The sequence below is a fragment of the Delphinus delphis genome, chromosome 17 (genome assembly GCF_949987515.2).
Source record: "Delphinus delphis chromosome 17, mDelDel1.2, whole genome shotgun sequence".
Taxonomy (NCBI): Eukaryota; Metazoa; Chordata; class Mammalia; order Artiodactyla; family Delphinidae; genus Delphinus; species Delphinus delphis.
Genome location: NC_082699.1, coordinates 78,014,400 through 78,037,269, shown reverse-complemented (window position 1 = coordinate 78,037,269; position 22,870 = coordinate 78,014,400). Strand labels below are relative to the sequence as shown.

Below are 22,870 nucleotides of genomic sequence, written 5' to 3'. Positions count from 1 at the left end.
GAGAGAAGGAATCTTTATGTTCATTTTTTATATGTGTTTTATACCTGCGTATCTGTGCAGAAACGCTTTTACCAGAATTATTCATCAAAGTCCACTTATTGACCTTTGTGTGTGGGGGAAATACATCATTGTTCATCAGAGGAATGTAACAGAATATAGTCTCTGCCACACATCGTTTTATAATGTCTACGCTACAACTCAATACTATTAGGCATTTGGGGAGAAAAGAAAACGGAAAACATGACCTTCACTCCAGAGAAAACGCCACAAGGCACCTGACCCCAATATGATGACTTGTGTTGGAATCATCAGACACGTTCTGACTCTGCTCGGGGGCATAAAGGAAAACAGGCTCCAGGTGGAGAGTAGAAGATCTCAACAGAGAAATAGAAGCTATGTAAAAATCTGGAATTGAAAAATGCAGTATCTGAAATAAAAATTAACCTTAGGGATGAGAGAAGATTCAGTGCACTAAGAAATTGGTCTGTAGAAATGACTTAACATGAAGAACAGAGAGAACAAAGGTTGAAGAAAGAAATGAGCAGAGCTTCAGGAAGCAGCGGGACAGTGTCTGATATACGTGTAATTGGAGCCCCAGAAGAGAGGAAAGAGAACGGGGCATCAAAATGTGAAGTAAGAAATAACTGAAAACCTCCTAAGTTTGGTGGAAGCTTATATCTACAGCTTCGTGAAGCAGGATGAACGTAAAGAGAGCCTCGCTTAGGCTCACCATAGTCAAACTGCTGAAAAGCAGCAACAGGGGAAATCTCGAGGCACCAGAGGAAGAAAAGATGTGTATGTGGTCATGTGGGCTGCAGCCTCCTCAGAAGACAGTGGAACCGTGCCTTCAAGTTCTGGCGGGGAGAGGAGTTGACCCACAGTTCTGTATCCAGCAAAAATATCCATTAGGAACAAAAAGTGAAGTCGAGAGAATTTAGGTAAATTCTAAGAGCATTTGTCATCAGCAGACTCTGTAGGAAATGCTGAAGAAGCCAAAAACAGCTCTTCAGGCTGAAGAGAAGTGATAGCACACGGACACTGGGACCTCGAGGAGGAAGAAGGAAGGGTACGGAAATGGTAAGACGGGTGGTAAAGATAAAAGACCAGCTTCCTATTAATTCTTCTAAAATGAATGACTGTTTCAGGTAAAACTCACAGCACAGCGTGGGGTTTATCGTGTCTGCACGTGAAACGTATGTTCCAGCTTCAACATAAAGGGGCTTGGGGTCAACGGGCACAGACAGTCACTAATTTCTTATGTGATGTGAACGATATCCACTAATAGACTGAAAGCTGACATGTAAGGCAGTCTGTAGAGCAGCCACTACAAAATGATGCTAAAATGCCAACGTGTAAATTAAAATGGAAGGTGGAGAAATACTCAGTTAACCAAAAGAAGGCAGGAACAAGAGGAACAGAGACCCCAGGAGGGGGCAGACAGCAAAACGGCAGCCCTGACGTCACCCACGCGAGCAGTTACTCGAAACGTAAGTGACGAAACGCCAGCGAGGAGACACACCAGAGTGGGTGGAAGAGCAAGACCCGCCCATCTTCTTGTAAAACACCGTGACTGACGCAGAGGGGTTGAGGTGAAAAGGTGGGAACAGGCAGCCTGAGTCGGCTGGGGGGAGTATTAACCCCAGATAAAGGGGGCTTCAGATACAGACGAAGCACTGCCGGGGGTACAGAGGGCAGCTCACAGGACGGAAGGGTGGGCTCAGGAGTGAGGTGCCTGTGCTGAGGAACAGAGCCTAAGACACGGGTGAGGCAAGGACAGGCAGAATCCAACAGTCATTCGCGGTCATTGTTGGGAAATTTCACACCCCTCTTTCCTCAGTAATAGGGCCGACTGAGCACAACTCAGGAGACGGACAAACCCTGGACGACACACAACCGTGCTGCATCTAGAGCAGGGGTTGGCAGGCGGTTCCTGTTGGGGCCAGAGTGAATGTTCCTGGCGCTCTGGCCGCGTGTCTGTAGCAGCTCCAAGCTCTGCCATGGAGCTCAAAGCAGCCGTTCATCAGCGGACAAGTGTGGCCTCGTTCCAATAAAACTTTATTTACAGACACTTTTTACATGTCAGGAAATGTGCTTACTTTGATCTTTTTCGACCATTAAAAAAACGTAGCAACCTTCTTAACAAAAAGGGGCCACAGAGTTGCTCAGTCGTGTTCCAGAGCATTGACCTTGAGAAGGAGACGGGTTGGAACGAACACCTGTCCTCTGAGCAGCGTTGGGATGACAGTGGGGCCCTGCTGGCCGCCCTGCCCAGCAGCCTCCCTCCGGCCACGCCGAGCCGAGGTGCCAGGAGGGATCCAGTGCTGACTCCTCCCGTGTCCCCGACATCCGGGCAGGTGCGAGGGATGATGCTGCAGGTCCCGCAACTCCCGTCCCTTGTCCCCTGTGGGAGGCCCGGCCGGGGTCGCAGGGCCTTCTGCTCTGTAAAGAGCTCCACCTGCCATGGCCAGAGAAACACCCACCCCCTCTGCCCCCGCCGCCCGGCACCCCATCCGCTTCTCTCCCTCAGACTCAAGGGTGCTGCCCTCCCGACCCCTCAGTCCCTGAAGCGCCACGGGTCGCCCTGAGATGCTTGTTGCCTGGTGAATTTGCTAATGCCCGTCCCCCTGGGACTGGAAGCTGCCAAGGCCAGGAGCCACCGCTCCCCCACCGCATAGCAAGCACAGCCGGCCCCAGGGGTGCTGTGTGCCCAGCCTCCCTGCTCCTGGACCAGTGCCGAGTGCGTTCGGCACCGGGAGCCGAGATGACTGATGCCAGGAGGCATGTGTGTGGTGGGCTGGCTGGGGATGCGGAAGGTGGCCTGGGGCAGATGGTAGGCCTGGCGGGTGAGGGCACCGGGGGGTGGGGTGGCCAACCACAGCTGAAGATCAGACCCGGGTTGGGGGCTGGCCAGCAGCAGTGCGCAGGGTCAGAGGTCGGCGGTTGGGGTCTTCAGGCTGACCCCGCTGCAGGGGCACCTCGGGTTTGGTTCAGTTCAGCTGTTGTTGGTACCTCTGTGGGTCTCCACCCTCAGAGATGCCCGTCTCTTGGGATCGCATACAGGTGGTTCAGCAGCTGTGGACTTACAGCAGTGGTGGTGAGCCCTGGTGAGTGGGAGCCTCCTGGGTGGGTGACCCCTCAGAGTTCTAAGAGGTACCAGGTAGGGAGGTGAGAGTCAGCAGGTGCAGAAGCCCAGAACACTTCCTTGTGCCTGAAACGGGAGGGCCAGGCCCCCAGGGGAGACAGCAGGCACACGTGCCTGCGTGTGCGCAAGTGCATGCGTGCTGCAGCTCTGCACGGAGCCCCGTCACCAAGCTAGTCACCGTTCATGAGTAAAGTGGTGACATTTGAAAAGCCCAACAATAGTTAAGAGTCTGTCCATTGGGGTAAAAATGCTTTCCTTTCTCTGAAACCGACTACACCGCACCCGCTAGATGGTTTTGTGAGGGAGCTGTTTTTGAGAAGCCTGATGCTTCAACACTGTGCGTTCTTGAGCATAGGAAGTGTCGCCGCGGCCGATGTGGCCGGTACCGCTGTCGTTTCCCCAGTGCCTGACTTTGACAGTGAACGCCGAAGACCCGGGCCTACCATGTAAACCACCGCTTGTCAGCAGAGCACACTCGGCAAGCTTCTCATTTCCTGAAACACCAGTGCGTTCTGCTGACTAGAATCAGGAACAGAATTCGCCCTTCCTAAGGTTCTGTGTGGTGTAAAGGTCGAGGCTGACACCTTGAATTCTAGGCTGAATGCATAAATATTTTAATGGGCACGTTAGCAACGATTTTGAAAGGTGCTTCCCTCCTCCTTTGAAAACGATTTCCTCCTCCTACACAGTTTATTTTTCTTAGTAGTTCAGCACAATATTCCGTTTCTCAGGGCCTTTGGTGGTGTAAGACATTAGCTAACAATCGCTGGGGTGCCAAGGCACGCTTTTATTTTTTTTATATAAACTCTTCGTTGAAGTATGACACAGAGAAGGTGCATGGTCCAAGTCTCCAGCTGGTGAGCTGTCACCAGGGACCCCCATCCAGATCAAGGTCAGAACACACCAGCCCGAAGCCCCTGCCCCTCCCACGGGCGACCAGCACCCTGGCTTCTGCCAGCAGACACTCCTTTGGCCCCGTTGGACATCCTGTAAATGGAACCCACAGTGTGTGCCCTTGTGCACCCAGCATGTGCGGGATTCTGCCTGCTGTCCTGCGTATGAATGAGACAGACTCAGTTTCTCGTTGTTCCAGTGGCGATGGGCGTTGGGTTTGTGTTATAGGGAGGAGGCATGTAGAGTGGGGTGGGGGGTACATAGACTTCGAAATCAGGCAGCCCTGGGTTTAAGTCCTAGGCTCCTACTTTTTCGCTCTGTGACCCAGGGCAGATTGCCTAGCTAAACCTCTCTGAGCTTCAGATTTCCGGTCTGTGAAATGGATACAGTAATCCCTGCCCCCCCGGGCAGTTAGGAGGATTAAGCGCCAGACACAACCCCCTGGTTCCAGCTGGACACACACTGAGGCCTCCCCTCTTGCCGCCCCTCAGTACCGCTCAGAAGCCCACTGCTGGGGTCAGTTAGTGCGTCAGTGGCTGCAAGAACCCTCTGCAAACCCTCGTGATTTAGATTTCAGCTGTGAGGCCCAGGATCCCGGGAGCGGAGCGTCAGTCCCCTGCCCGCCTTGTGGGCTGACGGGCTCAGTGCCTGGTTCCCAAGGGTGGCGTTGAGCAGCCCCTGAGACCCCAGGCCCTGGTCAGTGCCGGAGGAATGAGAGGGTCTTGCCCTCGTGCCGCTGCCCCTGCAGGTGCCTCTCCATGTGTGCATGGCGGCCCGGGCCCGCTGGGTCCTGTGTCCTGCACCGTACGCTGTGTGCCCGCCTGCCGAGTGCGCCCTGGGCAGGTTCCAGGACACGGGCTCTTCGGCCCAGGTCTGGCCTCGGGCCACCTGATGCTTCACCGTCGGGCTTTGGCTGATTTCAGACACCGGGCCTGGCAGGTGGGGACGTCTGGCTGGGGGCTCTCTAGCTGGCAGGGGTGTGTGCGCGCGGCCCGAGCTGCCTGGGGCAGGCGGTCTGCAGCGCGCCCGCCCGCGTGTGTAACGGCCCGCGTGTCTGTTGCAGGCCTTCCGGAGCAGTACTACAGCCTCACCTGGTTCCTGAGCCCCATCCTTGGCCTCGTCTTCACCCCCCTCATCGGCTCCGCGAGTGACCGGTGCACCCTAAGCTGGGGCCGCCGGCGGCCTTTCATCCTCGTGCTCTGCGTGGGCGTGCTCTTTGGAGTGGCACTTTTCCTTAACGGCTCTGCCATCGGTGAGTGTCCTGCAGAGCCCTGCCTGGGACTCGATAAGATGCGCATGTTTAAAGAATTTAGACCGGCTGGTCCCGGACTGGGCAGCTGTGCAGAGCCCTGGGCGCCCGGGCGGTGGCCCTGCCACGGGCCCCACGTGGGAACGCCGTGGGAACCTGTTCTCAGGGAGCGTTTCCTGTTGTGATCCGTTTGTTTTTAATGCGTATCTGACACCACGTCCTGTTTCCAGCATTATTTCAGAAATTATCTTTTCTCTTTTTTTTTTTCTCCTTTTCTTAGGCTTGGTATTGAAAATGTCCAGACCTAGTGTGATACTTTTTTGTTTGTTTCTTTCGTGTACTCGTGGTTTGTTTTGCTTCTTTTTGTTGTTTTGTTTTCAAGTAAAACAACTACATGTGGGAAAATAGCTTTTGCTTGAGAGCAACCGCCAGCACTGGTGAAAAACAAAACCCTGTTTTCTGGCAACGACTTTGTAAGCCGAAGGCTTGATCTGTGTCTGACATAGGCGAGCCTGCCCCGAGTCCGCATCAGTTCAGGCGGGGGTCGCTGATGCTAGGAGGCTCGGGAACTGGGGAGGGCGGCGCAGAAAGAAAACTTCGCTCAGCTGCTCAGAGGCTGCGCGAGACCGCCTGGGGCGAGCTTAGTGCCAGCTTGGTGGGGGCGGCCGAGGAAGGCCTCCCTGAGCTGAGCGCCCACCCACCTCCCCTCCATCCAGATGCCCCCGGATCAGGAGTCCGGGGGTGCCGCCCTCCTGGCACCTGCGGGCACAGTTTAGAGGGCCTGTTGCGGCTTTCTCGAGGACCTGTGTGTGCAGGTGGACCCGGCCCACTGTGGCCCAAACGCAGCGGCTCGGAGCTCCGGCCCGGTGCCCTCTGTCTTGCTGCACCTGTGTTGCTCCCGGGCATTGCCGGGTCCAGGTAGCCAGCAGGTCCCCTGCCCTCAAGCAGGGAGGGTGTGTCTGAGACCCGCCTCATCTGCAGAGCTCAGGGGCTGGTCCTGGGTTCCAGACCATGAGCCCAGTGCCCCCTCATCACTTTTGTGCACAGAGTGCCCCTCGGTCCCACGGCGGTGAATCCAGTAAAACCAGCTTTAGCTCAGCTGTCAGGGGAGCAGGTTGGTCTCTGGGTTCAGGGCCAGACTCACCTGAGGCAGGTGCGTGATTACGGCTCACAGCCTCCTTCCCAGAGCCAGGAAAGACAAAACTCTCCTTCCGTAAGGAGAGGCTGTGCCGAGGAGCACGTGCCCTTCAGGCTGGGGCGGGAGGCCGCTGTCTCCCCGGGAGGTCACTGCCTGCCACTGGGCTGAGATCGGCTGCTCCTTTGTGCCCTGTCAGGTCTGTCCCTCGGCGATGTCCCCACCCGGCAGCCCATTGGCATCGTCCTCACGGTGCTGGGGGTGGTGGTCCTGGATTTCAGCGCTGACGCCACCGAGGGGCCCATCCGCGCCTACCTGCTGGACGTGGCGGACAGTGACGAGCAGGACATGGCCCTCAACATCCATGCCTTCTCTGCCGGTGAGCGCGCCCTGCCCCGCCCGTCTCCAGGCCCCGGCCCCCCGTTCGCCGCACCCCGGTCCTTACCTGGCTCGTCTGAGGTCGGCAGGGCTGGTGGAGGCTGCTCCCATGGCCTCCGCGTGAGGCTTTTTTGTCTCAGACGCTGGTGGGCGAGGCAGTGAGCTGAGATCCTGGCAGGGCCAGGTGACTGTGGTCTGGGGTGCTAGCCGGGCGGCCCCAGTCCAGGGCCCTGTGCTGGCCGCCCCCTGCAGTCGGGCAGCTTTCCCATCCGACGGGAATGTGGGAATGTGAGCTCAGGGGATGGCGGGGAGCGCGGAGAGCATTCCCCGGGCGGGCAGGCGCCCGTTTCTGTCCCAATTCATGAAGCAGGAACCTGTCAGGTCAGGATTCCGAACCCGGGCTCAGGTGTCGTTCCTCATGTCCTTGTTCCTCCCGTTTTCTCTGAGTGGCAGCCCTGGACCCCAGTGTGTGTGTGTGTGTGTGTGGACCCGTGTGTGTGTGGACCCGTGTGTGTGTGTGTGTGTGTGGACCCGTGTGTGTGTGGACCCGTGTGTGTGTGTGTGGACCCGTGTGTGTGTGTGTGTGGACCCGTGTGTGTGTGGACCTGTGTCTGTGTGCGCGTGTATGTGTGCGTGTGTGTGTGTTGGGGGTGTTGAACTCCCGTCTGGGTTCCCCCTGGCTCGGCTCGCGGCTCACTACCACCCCTCCCCTTCCCTCAGGCCTTGGCGGAGCCATCGGCTACGTGCTGGGGGGGCTGGACTGGACCCAGACCTTCTTGGGCTCCTGGTTCCGGACGCAGAACGAGGTGCTCTTCTTCTTCGCGGCCATTGTGTTCTCGGTGTCAGTGGCCCTGCACCTGTTCAGCATCGACGAGGAGCAGTACGGCCCCCAGCAGGAGCGCAGCGTGGACGCGGCCGAGGCCCCGGCCCCCAGCGCCCTGGACGGCGGCGCCCTGTTCCCGGACGAGGTGCAGTCAGCGCACGAGCTGTCCCTGGACTACCTGGACGCGGGCATCGTGCGCAGCAAGAGCGACTCGGTGCTGCACGTGCCGGACGCCGCGCTGGGCCTGGAGCCCGAGCTGCTCTTCTTGCACGACATTGAGCCATCCATCTTCCACGACGCCTCCTACCCTGGCACTCCCTGCAGCACCAGCCAGGAGCTCGCCCGGGCCCGGCCGCCCCACCTGCCCCCGCTGCTCTGCGAACCCGCCGGGGAGGACGAGACCCTGCTGGAGAACCACCTGAGCACGGCTGGGCTCCCCAACGGAGGCAGCTCCCCACCCCACGGCGGCCTCGGCGGCTGCAGCCGGGTGGACGTGAAGCCCACGGCCACGGCGGGCTCCGGGCGTCGGCGTCGGCACATGTTCCGCCGGCAGGCCTCCAGCACCTTCTCCTACTACGGCAAGACCGGGTCCCACCGCTACCGCTACCGGCGCGCCAACGCCGTGGTCCTGATCAAGCCCTCGCGCAGCATGAGCGACCTGTACGACCTGCAGAAGCGGCAGCGGCAGCGCTGCCGCCGCCGCAACCAGAGCGGGGCCACCACGTCCAGCGGGGACACAGAGAGCGAGGAGGGCGAGGGCGAGACCACTGTCCGGCTGCTCTGGCTGTCCATGCTGAAGATGCCCCAGGAGCTGGTGCGGCTCTGCCTCTGCCACCTGCTCACCTGGTTCTCCGTCATCGCTGAGGCCGTGTTCTACACCGACTTCATGGGCCAGGTCATCTTTGAGGGGGACCCCAAGGTGAGCGCCCGGGCACTTGGGGGGGGCGGAGCCTGGTTGTGGTGACAGCCTGGTTCCCTGGCGCCCAGCAGGCCACCCCCAAAGCTGCAGGGGTGCATGGTGGGCCGCCAGCCAGCATGCAGCCCTGCTGACACGGTCGGGAATCGTCATGTGTGCCCGAGAGGGCCTTCACACTGGGGTCTGCGGCGAGCAAACGGCAGGCTTCGGCAAGTACCGGAGCCGAGGAGCCAGAGGCAGGAAGGCCCACTCCCGCCGCGTACAGACGCCGTGCACAGACGCCGTGCACAGAGGGTTAAAGCAGCGATGTGCTGGCTTGTGGCTGGGCCAGCTGGGCGTGGGTCCTAGTCCCCGTGGCGTCAGCTGACTTGCACCTGTGCCCGTGTCGCCCAGAGTCGGGCTGGGAGGTCTGAGATGGTCCCAGCGCAGACTCAGGCCTTCCCGCCCCACGTGGTCCTCACCGTCCTGTACTGTCTGAGCTGCTTCACGCGGCCTCTGGGCTCCAAGAGGGCAGAGGCAGGAGCTGTAGGTCGCATCTGCCAGAGGCGGGGCAGGAGCGAGGCTGGGGGTGCAGACGATCTGCCACAGGTCCCGGCCTAGGCCACGGCTGCTCCTTCCTCCGTGCGGTGCTACCACAGTGCTGCACGGCTCGCCTGCAGCCGAGATGTAAATTTCCACATCAGTGGCCTCCTTTGCCCAGAGGTACAGCACGCTGTCCCCACCCCTGAACCCCAGTCTCGTTTCTGGAACAGGCTCCATCCAACTCGACCGCATGGCAGGCCTACAGCGCGGGCGTGAAGATGGGCTGCTGGGGCTTGGTCATCTACGCGGCCACCGGTGCGACTTGCTCGGGTAAGCGGCCCCCAGTCAGGTGAGCCGTTTGTCTGGACGTGCTCCATGACTGGCAAGACCGACGGGCATCCTGCTCTGTGGATGGCGGGCCCTGACCAGACAGGGCCACCCCTCAGGGACAGCAGCGTAGAAATCCACTCATCCTCACCTTGGGAATAAGCCACCTTAGCCTGATACTGGGAACCGGTGTCCTGAGACCCGCCGTGGGCTGTCCTCTGGGCAGGCGCCTGCCCAGGCTCCTCGGGGAGGGGTCTGACCGCGGCTCAGGGGGTGGCGGCACTGCAGGAGCTGTGCCCTCAGCCAGGGGGAGGTGAGGCAGGCATCCTGGGTCCTGCCTGAGCGCACACGGTATGTTTGGGCCCTGCCGGAGGTCAGGGTGGCTGGAGGAGACAAGCAGCCTTTCCCTGGGGTCAGCTGTGTCCTGGAGGATAGGGGGTGGGAGTGACAGACTTCAGTCCCGGGAGCGACATGCTGGCACAGCTTCTGGAAACGAGGCAGAGCCGCAGTTAGGGGTCTCCTGGCTGAGCCTGGGCCGGGCCCCCTGCCTGTGCTCTTACCTGAGGATGACCAAGATAACAGCCAGGGGCAGCGGGCAGCCTTCATGACGGTCATAGTGCTGTCGATGCTTTAATAGAGGACTTCTCGGGAGAGCTGGGTCAGGAAGGGTGAGCAGGAGTCTGGAAGGGTGAGTCCTTCCAGACCCAGAGGGGGTGGGTGCTTGCGAGGAAAACCAGCAACAGCTCGGTCTTCGAGGCAGGACCAGGCACAGGGCCCAAGAGGGTGCCGAGTGGGCCTGGACTGGTGGAAGGATCAGGAAGGCCTGACCTTGCAGGGTAGGGAGGCCCCAGGGAGCTGCAGGACAGCACCAGGTCATGGAGTCTGGGACCAAGAGCTCCGCCTTCCTTCTGCGGTGCGGAGCCCCCGGCAGCCGAGTGGGGCACGGTGAGCTGTGGCCCGTTCGGGAGCACCATGTGGTGGCCTGGCGGGCAAAGAAGAGGGGCGGCCACCTGTTCCTGGGCCGGGCTGAGTGCGGCGGTAGAGGGAGGGTAGCGCGTGGGCGGTGCCTGGCAGTCACCTGGTGGCCTGTCTCCGGCAGCCCTGCTACAGAAGTACCTGGACAACTACGACCTGAGCATCAGGATCATCTACGTGCTGGGGACGCTGGGCTTCTCCATCGGCACGGCCGTGATGGCCATGTTCGCCAACGTCTACGTGGCCATGATCATGATCAGCACCATGGGCGTCGTCTCCATGAGCATCTCCTACTGCCCCTACGCCCTGCTCGGGCAGTACCACGACATTAAGGAGGTGCGTGGCCGGTGGGGGCGTGGGGAGCGGGTGGGTGAGGTCCTGGGGCAGGGTCAGCAGCTGTGGGCGGCTCTGGGGTTCTCACCAGCCCTGCTGCATGGGACATTCCTGCTCACGTCTTCCCTCGCACTCGCACCCTCGGCCTGTGGCCTACCTGGGGTGGACTTCGTGTGTGTGGTCTAAGGTAGATCAGAACTTTTTGGCTTCCTCACAAAGGATGGGGATGGCCTTGTGACCCAGTGTCCCCCCCGCACTGCCGTGCCGTGATCGTCATAAGTCAGGTGTCTGTCTGGGGGCATCTCTGTGTTCTCTTCCGTGGGTCTGTCTGTCCTTAGACAGGTGATCCTTCACTGTCTTAAGTAGTTTTATAATAGGACCTGAAACCTCGTAGTATAAGTTCTTCAACTTGGTTCTTCAAGATTGTCTTGGGTATTCTTGACCATTTAAACGTTAGAATAAGCTTCTGGGATTTTTTTTTATTGGAAACACATTGATTACATATATCAATTTAGAGAGAGTTCAAAGTTTATAGTATTGAGCCTTTATGATATTCCCTAAGTATGGTGTATTCTCTTAATTGTTGTAGTATATTTATAGATTCTTCTGGGCTTTCTGCATACACAATCACATCATCCATGGATAATGAGCTTTGTTTCTTGCTTTCCAATTCTTCTTAAAGACAATACTTATGTTTCTCATTTGTATTTCTTTTTAAAGGAATTTATTTTGGGCTGCGTTGGGTCTTCATTGCTGCACGCAGGCCTTTTCTAGCCGCGGCGAGAGGGGGTTACTCTTTGTTGCAGTCCTTGGGCTTCTCATTGCTGTGGCTTCTCGTCATGGAGCACGGGCTTTGGCGCGCGGGCTTCAGTAGTTGCGGCACGCAGGCTCAGTAGTTGCGGCTCGCGGGCTCTAGAGCGCAGGCTTAGTTCTTGTGGCACACGGGCTTAGTTGCACTGCGGCATGTGGGATCTTCCCGGACCAGGGCTCGAACCCATGTCCTCTGCATTGGCGGGCAGATTCTTAACTACTGCGCCACCAGGGAAGCCCCTCCAGTTCTTTTTTTTCAAACATCTTTATTGGAGTATAATTGCTTCACAATGGTGTGTTAGTTTCTGCTGTATAACAAAGTGAGTCAGCTATATGTATACTCCAGTTCTTAATAGGTTTAATTTATTTTCCTTACCTTATCGCAATGGCCAGCACCTCCAATACTATATGTTCGATAGAAGTCGGGTGAGGACGGGGACAGGCAGGCTGAGGGGAAGGCAGGTTTTGTGTCCAGGCTTCTGAGCTAATGTTCAAACCCTGGGAAGGATGATCGACGGCTTGACCCCCCGGCCCTCACGCCTGTGTCCTCCTCTCTTGCAGTACGTTCACCACAGCCCCGGGAACTCCAAGCGTGGCTTTGGCATAGACTGTGCCATCCTCTCCTGCCAGGTCTATATCTCCCAGATCCTGGTGGCCTCCGCCCTGGGCAGCGTGGTCGATGCGGTCGGGACTGTGCGCGTCATCCCTATGGTGGCCTCTGTGGGCTCTTTCCTGGGCTTCCTGACGGCCACCTTCCTGGTCATCTACCCAGAGGGGTCTGAAGAGGCCAAGGAAGAGCAGAAGGGCCTGTCTTCCCAGGCTCTGGGCGAAGGCGGGAGCAGCGGCATCGAGAAGCCCACGGTCCTGAAGCTGTCCCGGAAGGAGGGCCCGCAGCGGCTCGCGGAGACCCAGTCGATGGTCTGAGCCGCGCCCCGTGCACACACATTCCAGGGTGGGCAGGGAGGCGGGGAGGGCGGGGGACACCGCCCCTGCAGGCTGGCTGCTGTGGCCTTAGCGGCAGCGCAAACCAGAGTGGAGGCTCGGTAGTTGTAGGGTAGCTTTGCGCCACTAGGCAAAAATACCACGTTAATTACTTTTCCCACAATTAAAAAGAATCATTTGAAATCTTTTTTTTTTATTGAAAAGGATCTTTTAATTTCAACTTTGTCTTTTACTCTGCAGGTATATTATTCTGCATGGTTTAAAAGTATAAACCAGATTTACAACATAGACCATAAGTGATGTAGAAAAAAATAAGGATTTTGCATTTCTAAAGTTATAATTGAAAACAAAAAATATCTGATGTATTTTGCTATATCTTATCTGAATTCTTCAGATAGCAGTCATGTAGTCAGTGACTAAAACATTTTTATCAAATTTTTTTCCCTGCGGATGCCTACAGGTATTTGGACGTTCAGTCAGATCTCATCACATTTTGTTGGTGCTGCAGCTATTGGAGAGTATTTTTCTCTATGATTACTTTAGGAAAAAAAATTTTTTTTTCTTCTTTTTTTTTTTTTTCCCCCCGAAACTGTGGTTTTCTTGGAAGAACAGCATCTATCTCCTGTTTTCCTCAGAGTCTGCCGCATTGTGCCCGGGCAGCCCTGTTCGTGGGCGGCGGGCAACAGTAGTAGTGACACCAAAGCCAGGAGGAGGCGAGGCCCCCGGGTTCTCGTGGGGTGACCAGGGCAATTCACAAGGGCCAATTCCAGACCCCCCGCCCAGCAGGCTGGGATGGGCTGCCAGCGCCGGGGTAGCCCTTGAACTAGCAGACCTGCCCCTGCCTGCGGGCCTACCTGGGTGTGGCTGCCCGTCGTCCTGTCCGAAGCTCCCTGGAGAGGCTCTGATCCTTGTGTTGCACTTTGATTTGTCTGTAAACCATTTGTGCGGGAAATCACGAGGGCAGGGCTCCCGGTGTGGCTCTGCCTCTGGCGCCCCACCGCCAGGCCCACACGCCGGACACTCTGCACCCTTCTGACCTCTGCGCCTGCTCACCCCGCTGGCCACTGGAATCGGAGCCACCTCACGGTGAAGAAGTGGGTCCTGGGACGGAAGGAAGGTCCAGTCCACGGGTCAACTCGGCGCGGTGTTTCTAGTTTCAGCGGAGAACCAAACTCGGGCCCCGGGGAAGCACGGTCGTCACATGCTGCATCTGTTTGGAAATGCTTTTCAAACCACACTCTCTTTATAACTAAGCAGTTTCTGCTTTTCTTCTTTGGAACGGTCAGTCTAGGTTTACTGATCTCAGGAGAAAGAAGGGAGGCCTCCCGCCCATTACCCGGATAAAGTGAGAGAGGATTGTAATACTTCGCTGCCTCAAGTTGATGTTTTTTTAAATAAAGTACTTTAAAATGCATGAGAATCATGCTGCAATATGATCATTCTAAAGCAAACATATATTTCAAGATGAAGTTAAGCAGTTTTTAAATAAACTACTTGAATTTCCTGTGTGTTGAAAGGAGTAGCGGTATTTGATGTATTTGACCACAGCCTCTGGTCTTGCCCCGTCCGTTGCTGGTGGTACTTTGTAGGTTGTGGTTTGTGCCCAAGGAGCAGCGGTGCCTGTCCATGTCGGACGTGTCCACAGGCCACGTGTCCTCCCTCAGAAGCCCAGGATCACAGAGAACCGACCAGAAGATGGGAGTGTTTTCGATGGCATCATAGCTGGAGCATGACCTTGGGAATCTCGTGCTTGGATGGGAAAGCCCTTCCCACCACTGGAGGCCCTCTCGGTGTTCCTGAGGCCCCCACTGGCCATCCGGTGTGTGCTTCTCAACACCCTCCCCCTCGCCTCCCGCTCCCCCCAGCCAAGCGGGTGCCCCCAGCAGGTCACTGACATGCAGTTCAGTGGCCTTCATAGCTTTCGGATGGTAGGTCCTCCTGCTGTGATTCGATCGCAGCCTGCGTTTAGCTGCTCCTCGAGGGTTCTCCTGGCAGCTAGAAAACAGGGAGGCCGGAGAGCATAGACTATATGGGAATGGTGGCGGGGATGGTGGGGAGAGGGCCACCCCTCGTGGGCCCGCCCCTATCCACAGCCAGCGCTCCCTTCCAGACCCAGGGCCCTCAGGGCCCGGCTGGGGTTTGATTTATAGGAGCAAGAGGGGCTTGTGGCGAGACCACCACCTGGAAAGCGTGTTGACCCTGGAGATCCCAGCCTTAAAGTTGACCGTGATCTGCACCAGCGAAGACATCAAAGGACATTTGTTGAAGTCACTGTTAGGACAAGAACCACCTGGAAAGTGCTTGCAATAAAGGCGTGCAGGGAAGGGCGTGGCCGCTGCTGGCGGCTCCGGGCAGAAGCGAGTGTCCTGCCATCGAGCTTTACAGATTTCAAAGCCTCTGGCTGTTTGTGACCAAAGTGTGTCTTACTGTGTCGGTCTGGGAGGGCAGGTGCCTTGCGGTCTGGATCGGGGGCAGCCATGGAGCCGGCCCGCAGCACTGCCCTCCCGGCCCCTCGCCTGGGAGCGAGCAGGCACCATCCTTGCAGTGAGGTTATTCCCAGGTCGCACTGACTTGAAGCTCTGTCGTCACCTTGTGTCTTAAGAGGAGCCGAGAGGCAGGGCGGGCGGGCTGCGTGAGCGCGGTGGTTGCCGCCCATGGCTCAGGGGTGTGTCCTATCGCTGTACCTCAGGGCGACGTGGGGCTACTGCCCCAGAGCGGCGCTCTGTGGCCTGCTAACTCGAAGCGTCCTCTGTCTGGTGCTCCGGCCAAGGGGACTGGTCAGGCTGTGACCAGTGGGCTGTGACAACCCCTGGGTAGGCTGGCCGGGTGGCCGATGCTGGAGATGACCCTGGAGTTGGCCTTGTGGGCCCCGGGGGTCTGTGGGCACCGCTCAGGGCCCGGCGTCCCTGAGCAGGGGGCTTGGCAGGGATTTGGTTGGTCGCCGTGTCATATAAATGGACTTACTACCAAAATAGGGTAACATAGGTCTGGTTTGCACCCCTGGTTCCCTATAAAAGCCCGCTGAGTGGAGAATCAAATCGATGCCCCAAACACGTGGCGGGGGTCTGCCCCGTGTGGGAGCGCCCCCGTGGGGAGGCTCGAGGGGCCATCGAGGTCGGCCAGGTGGGACCTGGTCCCAATTCTGTTGGCAGGGTCAGCACTGCGATGTTCTCCGGGTGGCTGGAGGGCCCCTGAGGTGGGGGGACCAGCAGTGTCCCCCAGAGGGAGGCAGGGCGGCTGGCTCCAAATGGTCCTCGGGTGTGTTTTCTTAAAGGCTCGAGTGTGTGGAGACGTAGATCTCTGGCCCCCCAGAACCCCAAGGTGGAGCCTCTGAGAGCCTGCAGGGGCAGGAGTGGCTGGTAGAGCTTGTGGGGAAGGGCCGTCCTCTCTGTCCAGCCTTCGCCTTCCGGGCACCACAGGCCCCTGTAGCCTGAGCTGAAAAAACGCTCCGGGAGGTGCCAGCCGATCCCTTGTGCAGCTGAGGGCGCGCAGCAGCCGGTGACAGGGACAGCTGCGCAGAGCAAGGCTGTCAGACACCAGATTCTCTGGACATGAGCCACCTTCGAGCTGTTGGGCTTCCACCCGGGCTTCTGTCCACCTTTGGCTGCCCCGGCTGTGAGCGCAGGCACCCCTGTGAGGGGCCTCCTGGGAAGGTTGCTGCCAGAAACGGACGTGCCCGACTCTCCGTGTTCCATCCGCAGGCAGCTGCTTCTAGGACACACCATCCATCTCCTGCCCGCTTCCGGGCCTGGGGCCTCAGGCCTGCCTGACAGGGCTAACGCGAGGGTCCACCCCCTGAGCGTTCCTGGGGCTCAGCTGTCAGCGGAGTGGTGTCGATTCATCGTGGCCCTTGGGCACCCGGTACGTTTGGGGGCTGTTGTCATTACCTCCTCGTGGGGAGCCGCCCACCGCCGTCCTGGCCCCTTGGCCAGCCCATCCTGGGGAGTGGCCGCCTCCACTGGGCCTCCACCGAGCTGAGTGCCCACCTTGCCCTCTTGCCCTACCCCGGGCTGCCAGGGGCACAGCTCCACGTGCTGTGGACCGAGACTCTCTCGGTGGCGGAATGACCCAATTGTTGGAAATGCCTCTTGCTGCCAGAGAGACTCCCCAGGCATCTCAGAACAAAACTTATTTAGTTCCATTGTGAACTGGCCACAGGACAACTTTTTTTTTATCAACTTAATTAAGTTGGAGCGCTATAATAGCTCTTGCTGATTTTAGCAGTGATATGAGTGTGTGTTAAACACATAACGTTTTATGAGGAAAAGGGATTATAAAGAGAAGTAATATCGCACATCACTTCATTTTTTTATAAGGTGGGCACAAGCGGCCTGGTGTTCGTGTGTCTTGATGCAGAGCCCTAGGTCTCAGGGCTTCTTTCCGGTAGATGTGGCTGCGTGGCACTCTCTGCCCCATCCCTGTGCATAAGGTCCTGTCTGTGTAACACGCTCACTTTCCGGTGTAGACCAGGCTCTCCCTATGTCTGTTTCGCTCTGTCACTCTGTGGTTGAAACTGAATAAACCTTTCCCTGCCAGGTGACAGCGTGGGTGTGTCTGTGTCACTTCTCCAGAACCCCTCCCTCGGCCCTCCTGTGGCTTGGCTGTGGACCCAGGCCCGCCCCCTGCCCTCCTGGAACCTGGGTGGGTCCATTGTGGAGAGGACAGAGACGCCCCGCTCTGACCAAAGGCTGCCAGTGGGTGTGGACTAGGTAAGGGCTCCTGAAGTGTCCCCAGAGGCTCTCCCAGCCCCAAACCTGGGGGCCCGTGTCAGAATTCCCAGGCCCTCCAGGGCACCTGCCAGAGGTGAGGGGGGTGGGTGGGTGGGTGGGGGTCTCAGCTCGGCCCACCTCACCTGGCTCAGGTGGGCTTCAGGCTGAGCCAGCTGGGGGCGATAACCACCCAGCATGCTGGTGACCTGACAACAGCCCTTTCAGGCCAGACCCCGAGCTTGGGGCCCCAGGCCAGGTGTGGGCAAATGTCTGGCAGCCCGTCCTTGCCAAGGCCTGTCCTGGTGGGTGGGTAATGGGGTCCTGACGGCTGGTAAGAGAGCCTTCCAGGGAAGGGTGGAAAACTCGGGAACGGCCCTGGTTACCACCAGCCAGCCAGGGAGCGGCCAAGCTGCCATCAGGCATGGGGTGTGTGCCACACGGACTGGGTGGGACCCTGGGCAGCTGCAAGCCACCCTGCACTTGGCAACAGAAGAAAGGAAGGGGGAGGGGCTCGCTCAAGGTCACGCAGCCGGTGAGAGATGAACGCAGGATGGGTTGATTTGTTCCGAGGCTGCTGACCTGCAGTGGGCCGCAGGCTGGCTCTGAGTTGGGGCACTGGGGAGGCTGCCTGGGGATGTCGGAGGGGCGAAGGGGCCGGCTCGGACCCTCGGCAGGGTGGGGTTGGGGGCGAGATCACCACGGGGTCCCGGGGTTGCGCCTGGGCATCAGGAGGATGGAAACTGGGAGGCCCTGGCCCTGCGCTTGTGCCCTGAGCGCCCCCGCGGGCAGAACCTGGCCACACCTCCCTGCCGTGGGGACCAAGGGGGTCGTGCCTCCCTGTCGTGGGGACTGAAGGGTCCGCGCGTTGCCCCTCCTGCCGCTGTGCAGGCAGCGAGAGGCGGGCCCTCCCCGTGGGGAGGGGCTTGGAGTCCAGGGCCCGGCTAAGCGAGCGCGCAGCGCCCCCTGGTGTCCGCCCAGCCGCTGCCCAGGATGCGCAAAGCCCGCGAGACCTGGCGCGGGGCGGAGGTGCGGCGCCGCCACGCCTCACCTGGCGCAGGTGCAGTCACCTGCCTGGGGAGGCCACTCCAGGCCGCTGGCTGGAGGACGCACACACACGGGCGGTAGATAACGGAAAAGCAGTGCCCCAGACCCCGTCCAACCCGCACGCCTCCACATCTGTCCCACATGTGCTAAAGCAGAAACAATCTTTTTTTTTTTAACAAAAATTGGACCAGACTGTGTAGAGTTTGCAATGTACGTTTTTTTGTTTCGCAGAATAGTTGATCATCTTTCCTTATTAGCACATATGGGTCTACTACACTGTTTTAACAGTATGAACAGAGGTTTTTGTTTGGAGTGTTTGTTTCATTTTTATCGGAAAATCAGAAAAAAAGTTGTATTTATGTCTATTTACCTTATCTATTTTCTGTCTAACCTGTCTGTCTATACCTCATCTATCATTCTAAAAACTCACTAATTTGTGTTTCTGGGACGTGTGCCTTAGGATTTTCCTGGGAGTGGGAGAAGAAAAAATTTATTATTGAAGAGTTGAATTCTTAGAAATCTCCCATTTGGCTTCAAACTCGGTCTAGAGGACACATTGGCTTTAATTATAAAGCTTTTATATGCTTCCCATTTGCACAGTCCTTTTACATCATTCTGTTACGTGCTTGATTCTGCCAACAAAATGGAGAGACTTATAATTTTTAGATCAGGAAACTGAGCTCTGAGATACCAGAAGGTGGACACACAGTGTCTTTTCCAGGCCCTTAGAAATGATAGAAAACACACATACGCACTCTCAAAGACAAGAGTAGGACTCTTCCCAGGGTCCTGGAAGGGTGGAGAGCAGCAGGACGCTGAAGAAGGAGACCCAGCCTGAAGGACCACAGAGGACTTTTGCCAAGCGGGGTGGCGGCAACTAGCATATCCACCACACGCCCTCCTGGCGGTAGATGACAGATCCAGAGTGACACCGTTCCCAGCACAGCTGCTGCAATGCACATAGGAGACTTTGGACTCGGCTGGCTCTGCATGGCACAAAGTGAGTAGACCTTTGGCGTCATCTCGTTAATCTGAGCACTGAGCATCAGGAAAGTGTGTAATTCAGGATTAATCATGATTTGCCTCCTTTTTCTCTTTGATTTCAACTTTTATTTTTTCTTTACATATTAGCTTTCTTGAGGTATATTTTACAGGCAATAAAATTGACCAATTTTTTAAAAATTTATTTATTTTACTTATTTATTTTTGGCTGTGTTGGGTCTTCATTGCTGTGTGTGGACTTTCTCTAGTTGCGGCGAGCGGGGGTTACTCTTCGTTGCAGTGTGCGGGTTCCTCATTGCGGCGGCTTCTCCTGTTGCGGAGCACAGGCTCTAGGCGCGCGGGCTTCAGTAGTCGTGGCTCGTGGGCTCTAGAGTGCAGGCTCAGTAGTTGTGGCACACGGGCTCAGTTGCTCCGCGGCATGTGGGGTCTTCCCAGACCAGGGTTCGAACCCGTGCCCCATGCATTGGCAGGCGGGTTCTTAACCACTGCGCCTGCAGGGAAGCCCCAAAATTGACCAATTTTAAGTGATAAGTTCTGATCAATGTGTGGAGAGTGTAACCAGCACCGCAAGCATGACACAGTGCTTCAGAAAGTCGAACACACGTCGGGTTAAGATGCAACCCGGCAATTCCACTCCTAGGGATATACCAGGCGAAAGAAGACACATGTTCACATAAAAACTTCCGTACACATGTTCACGGCAGCATATTTTGTCCCCCCAAGAAGTTCCCTTGTGCCCCTCTGTAGGCGTTCCCTTCTCCCACCTCCTAGGCACTCGTTTGCTTTTGGTCATTGTAGTTTTTGCCTTTTCTTGAGTCTCTTATAAATGGAATATAATAATATGCAATATTTTGTGATTGGTTTCCCTTATTTAGCATAATTTTTTTAAACTTTATTTTTGGCTGTGTTGGGTCTTCATTGCTGTGCGCGGGCTTTCTCTAGTTGCGGCGAGCGGGGGCTACTCTTCGTTGCAGTGCGGGGGCTTCTCATCGTGGTGGCTTTTCTTCTTGTGGAGCACGGGCTCTAGGTGCGTGGGCTTCAGTAGTTGCGGCACTCGGGCTCAGTAGTTGTGGCGCACAGGCTTAGTTGCTCTGCAGCATGTGGGATCTTCCCGGACCAGGGCTCGAACCCGTGTCCCCTGCATTGGCAGGCAGATTCTTAACCATTGTGCCACCAGGGAAGTCCCTAGCGTAAATGTTTGAGATGCATCCATATTATTGCAGGCACCATGAGCTTGTTCCCTCTTATTGCTGAGTAGTATTCCATGAAATGAATGTACTGCAATTTGTTTATCCATTCAACAGTTGATGGACGTTTGGATTGTTTCTAGTTTTTGGTTATTATGAATAAAACTGCTGGGGGGCTTCCCTGGTGGCGCACTGGTCTGGGAGGATCCCACATGCCGCGGAGCGGCTGGGCCCGTGAGCCATGGCCGCTGAGCCTGCGCGTCCGGAGCCTGTGCTCCGCAGCGGGAGAGGCCACAACAGTGAGAGGCCCGCGTACCGCAAAAAAAACAAAACAAAAAACGTGCTGGGAACATTTGAGTAGGAGACTTGTGTGTATAGTAATGAAATGCACATTTTCATTTCTCTTCGATAAATACCTGAGAGGGATTGGTGAGTATGTATATTTTTAACTTTATAAAAACTGCCAAACTCTTTTCTGTTGGGTTTGAGAATGGGCTCTACCATTTTGCGTTCCCACAGTCAAACGAATGAGGGCTCTGGTCTCTGCACATCCTTGTCAGCATCCTAGTCAGCGTAGTTTAAAAAATTTTAGCCGTTCAATGGGTGGTGTAATGGTGTCCCATTGTGGTTTTAATCTGCATTTCCTTAGGTGTTAAGCATCTTTTCCTGTGTTTGCAATTTGTATATCTTTAGTGAAATGTCTAACGTAGTTTTTTTGTCCTGTTTTTTAGTTGTTTTCCTTGTTGAGTTTCACGGATACAAGTCTTTTATCAGATATGTTTTGTAAATATTTTCTCCCAATCTGTGAGAGAAAGCAGTCTGCCTCGTTCCTGATTGCACAGTGAGAACATTCAGTCTTCACCAGTAAGTACAGCCTTTGCTGTGGGTTTTTTGGTAGCTGCTCCTTACCCAGTTGAAGAAGTTTCTTTCAATTCCTAGTTTGCTGAGAGTTCTTAACATGAATCGATGTTGAATTATGTCAAATACTCTTTCTGAATCTGTTGAGATGAACTTGTGTTTTCTCTTTTTGCATTTGTTAAGATGGTGAATGACATCAATTGGTCTTGAATATTAAACCAACTTCGCATTCCTGCGATGAATTCCACTTGATCATAAGGTAATGTCCTCTTTATGTATTGCTAGATTTGGTTTTCTAAACTGTTTCTAAAGACTTTAATGTTTATGAGGGAAATTAGTCTGTATTTTTGTTCTTTGTACTGTCTTGTCTGGTTTTGGTAGCAAGGTAATGTTAGTCTCATAAATGAGATAGTAAGCATTCAACTCCTCTTCTGTTTTTATGAAAAAAATTATCGTAGAATTTGTATTTATTCCTTATATATTTGGAAGAATTCATCGGTGAGTTCTTTATGTCATTTTCTTCCTGTGAAGGTTTTAAATTATGGGTTAAATTTCTTTATCGTAAATAAGCCTATTCAGTTATCTATTTCTTCTTAAATGAGCTTTGGTTGTTTATACCTTTCACATAGATTTTCCATTCCATCTAAGTTGTCAAATTTATTGGTATCAAATTCAAAATATTCCCTAATTCTTTTTTAACAGCCGTAGAATCCGTAGTCTTGTTTTTTAAGTGAGGTGAATTTACAGACAGTGACACACACAGGTCCAAGCGTGCAATTCCATGAGCGTTTTGACAAATACCTACACCTGAGTAACTAACGCTCGATCTGCATGGAATAATTCCTTCATTCCGGAGAGTTCTCTCTTGATGCCTTCCAGCTCAATCCCCCACACACCCCGTACCACAGGCAACCACTGATTATGAATTCGGTCACCGTGGACGGCTTTTGTCCGTTTTGAACTTCTGTAAATGGAAACGGTTCGTAGCCTTTGTGTCTGCTTTTGCTCAGCATGCTTTTGAGAGTCATACACGTTGCTGTTTAGTTCCTTTTTACTGCTGCATAGAATTCCATTGCGAGGATATATCACATCCATTTTCCATTTGATGGGTGTTTCCATTGTAGGGCTGTTACAGATAAAGATGCTATGGACATTCTCATAAGAGTCTCTCTGTAGACATATGTTTTCATTTCTCTTGGGTTAAAAAAACTAAGTGTGGTATTGTGGAGTTGCAGGGTAGGTATGTGTCTAAAAGAAACTGACAAACAGCTCTCCCAAAGTGGTTATGCTGTTTTTATCCAGCAGCGTATGAGAGTTCCATTTATTTGCTCAATAGCCTCATCTTTATTTGCTATCGTGAATGTTTAATATTAGCCATTCTAACGAGCACCAAGTGGTATTTCAGTGTGGTTTAATATGTATTCCCCTGATGACTAATGACTTTAAGCATCTTTTCAACCTGGCCAACCATATAGCTTCATTAGTGAAGTTATCTTCTGCCTATTTTTTAATTGAGTGTTTGTCTTCTTATTGATTTGTAGGAGCTCTTTATATATTCTGGATACAAGTCTTTGTCGGATATAGCACTGTCAATATTTTCTCCCAATCTGTGGTTTCTCTTTTC

General features: G+C 55.3%; 1 protein-coding gene across 2 annotated transcripts in view; it reads left to right on the top strand.

Moving 5' to 3' along the window:
• The window catches only part of SLC45A4 (solute carrier family 45 member 4), a 73,789-nt gene extending 59,827 nt beyond the window's left edge, over positions 1–13,962 (top strand). For both annotated transcript variants that reach the window (XM_059995252.1, XM_059995254.1), the window contains 6 exons: positions 5,100–5,288; positions 6,620–6,799; positions 7,519–8,540; positions 9,290–9,389; positions 10,486–10,697; positions 12,066–13,962. In XM_059995252.1, the coding sequence (XP_059851235.1) occupies positions 5,100–5,288; positions 6,620–6,799; positions 7,519–8,540; positions 9,290–9,389; positions 10,486–10,697; positions 12,066–12,428 (2,066 nt within the window). In that variant the 3' untranslated portion in view covers positions 12,429–13,962. The remainder of the gene's footprint in view (positions 1–5,099; positions 5,289–6,619; positions 6,800–7,518; positions 8,541–9,289; positions 9,390–10,485; positions 10,698–12,065) is intronic.
• Positions 13,963–22,870: the final 8,908 nt, after the last annotated feature.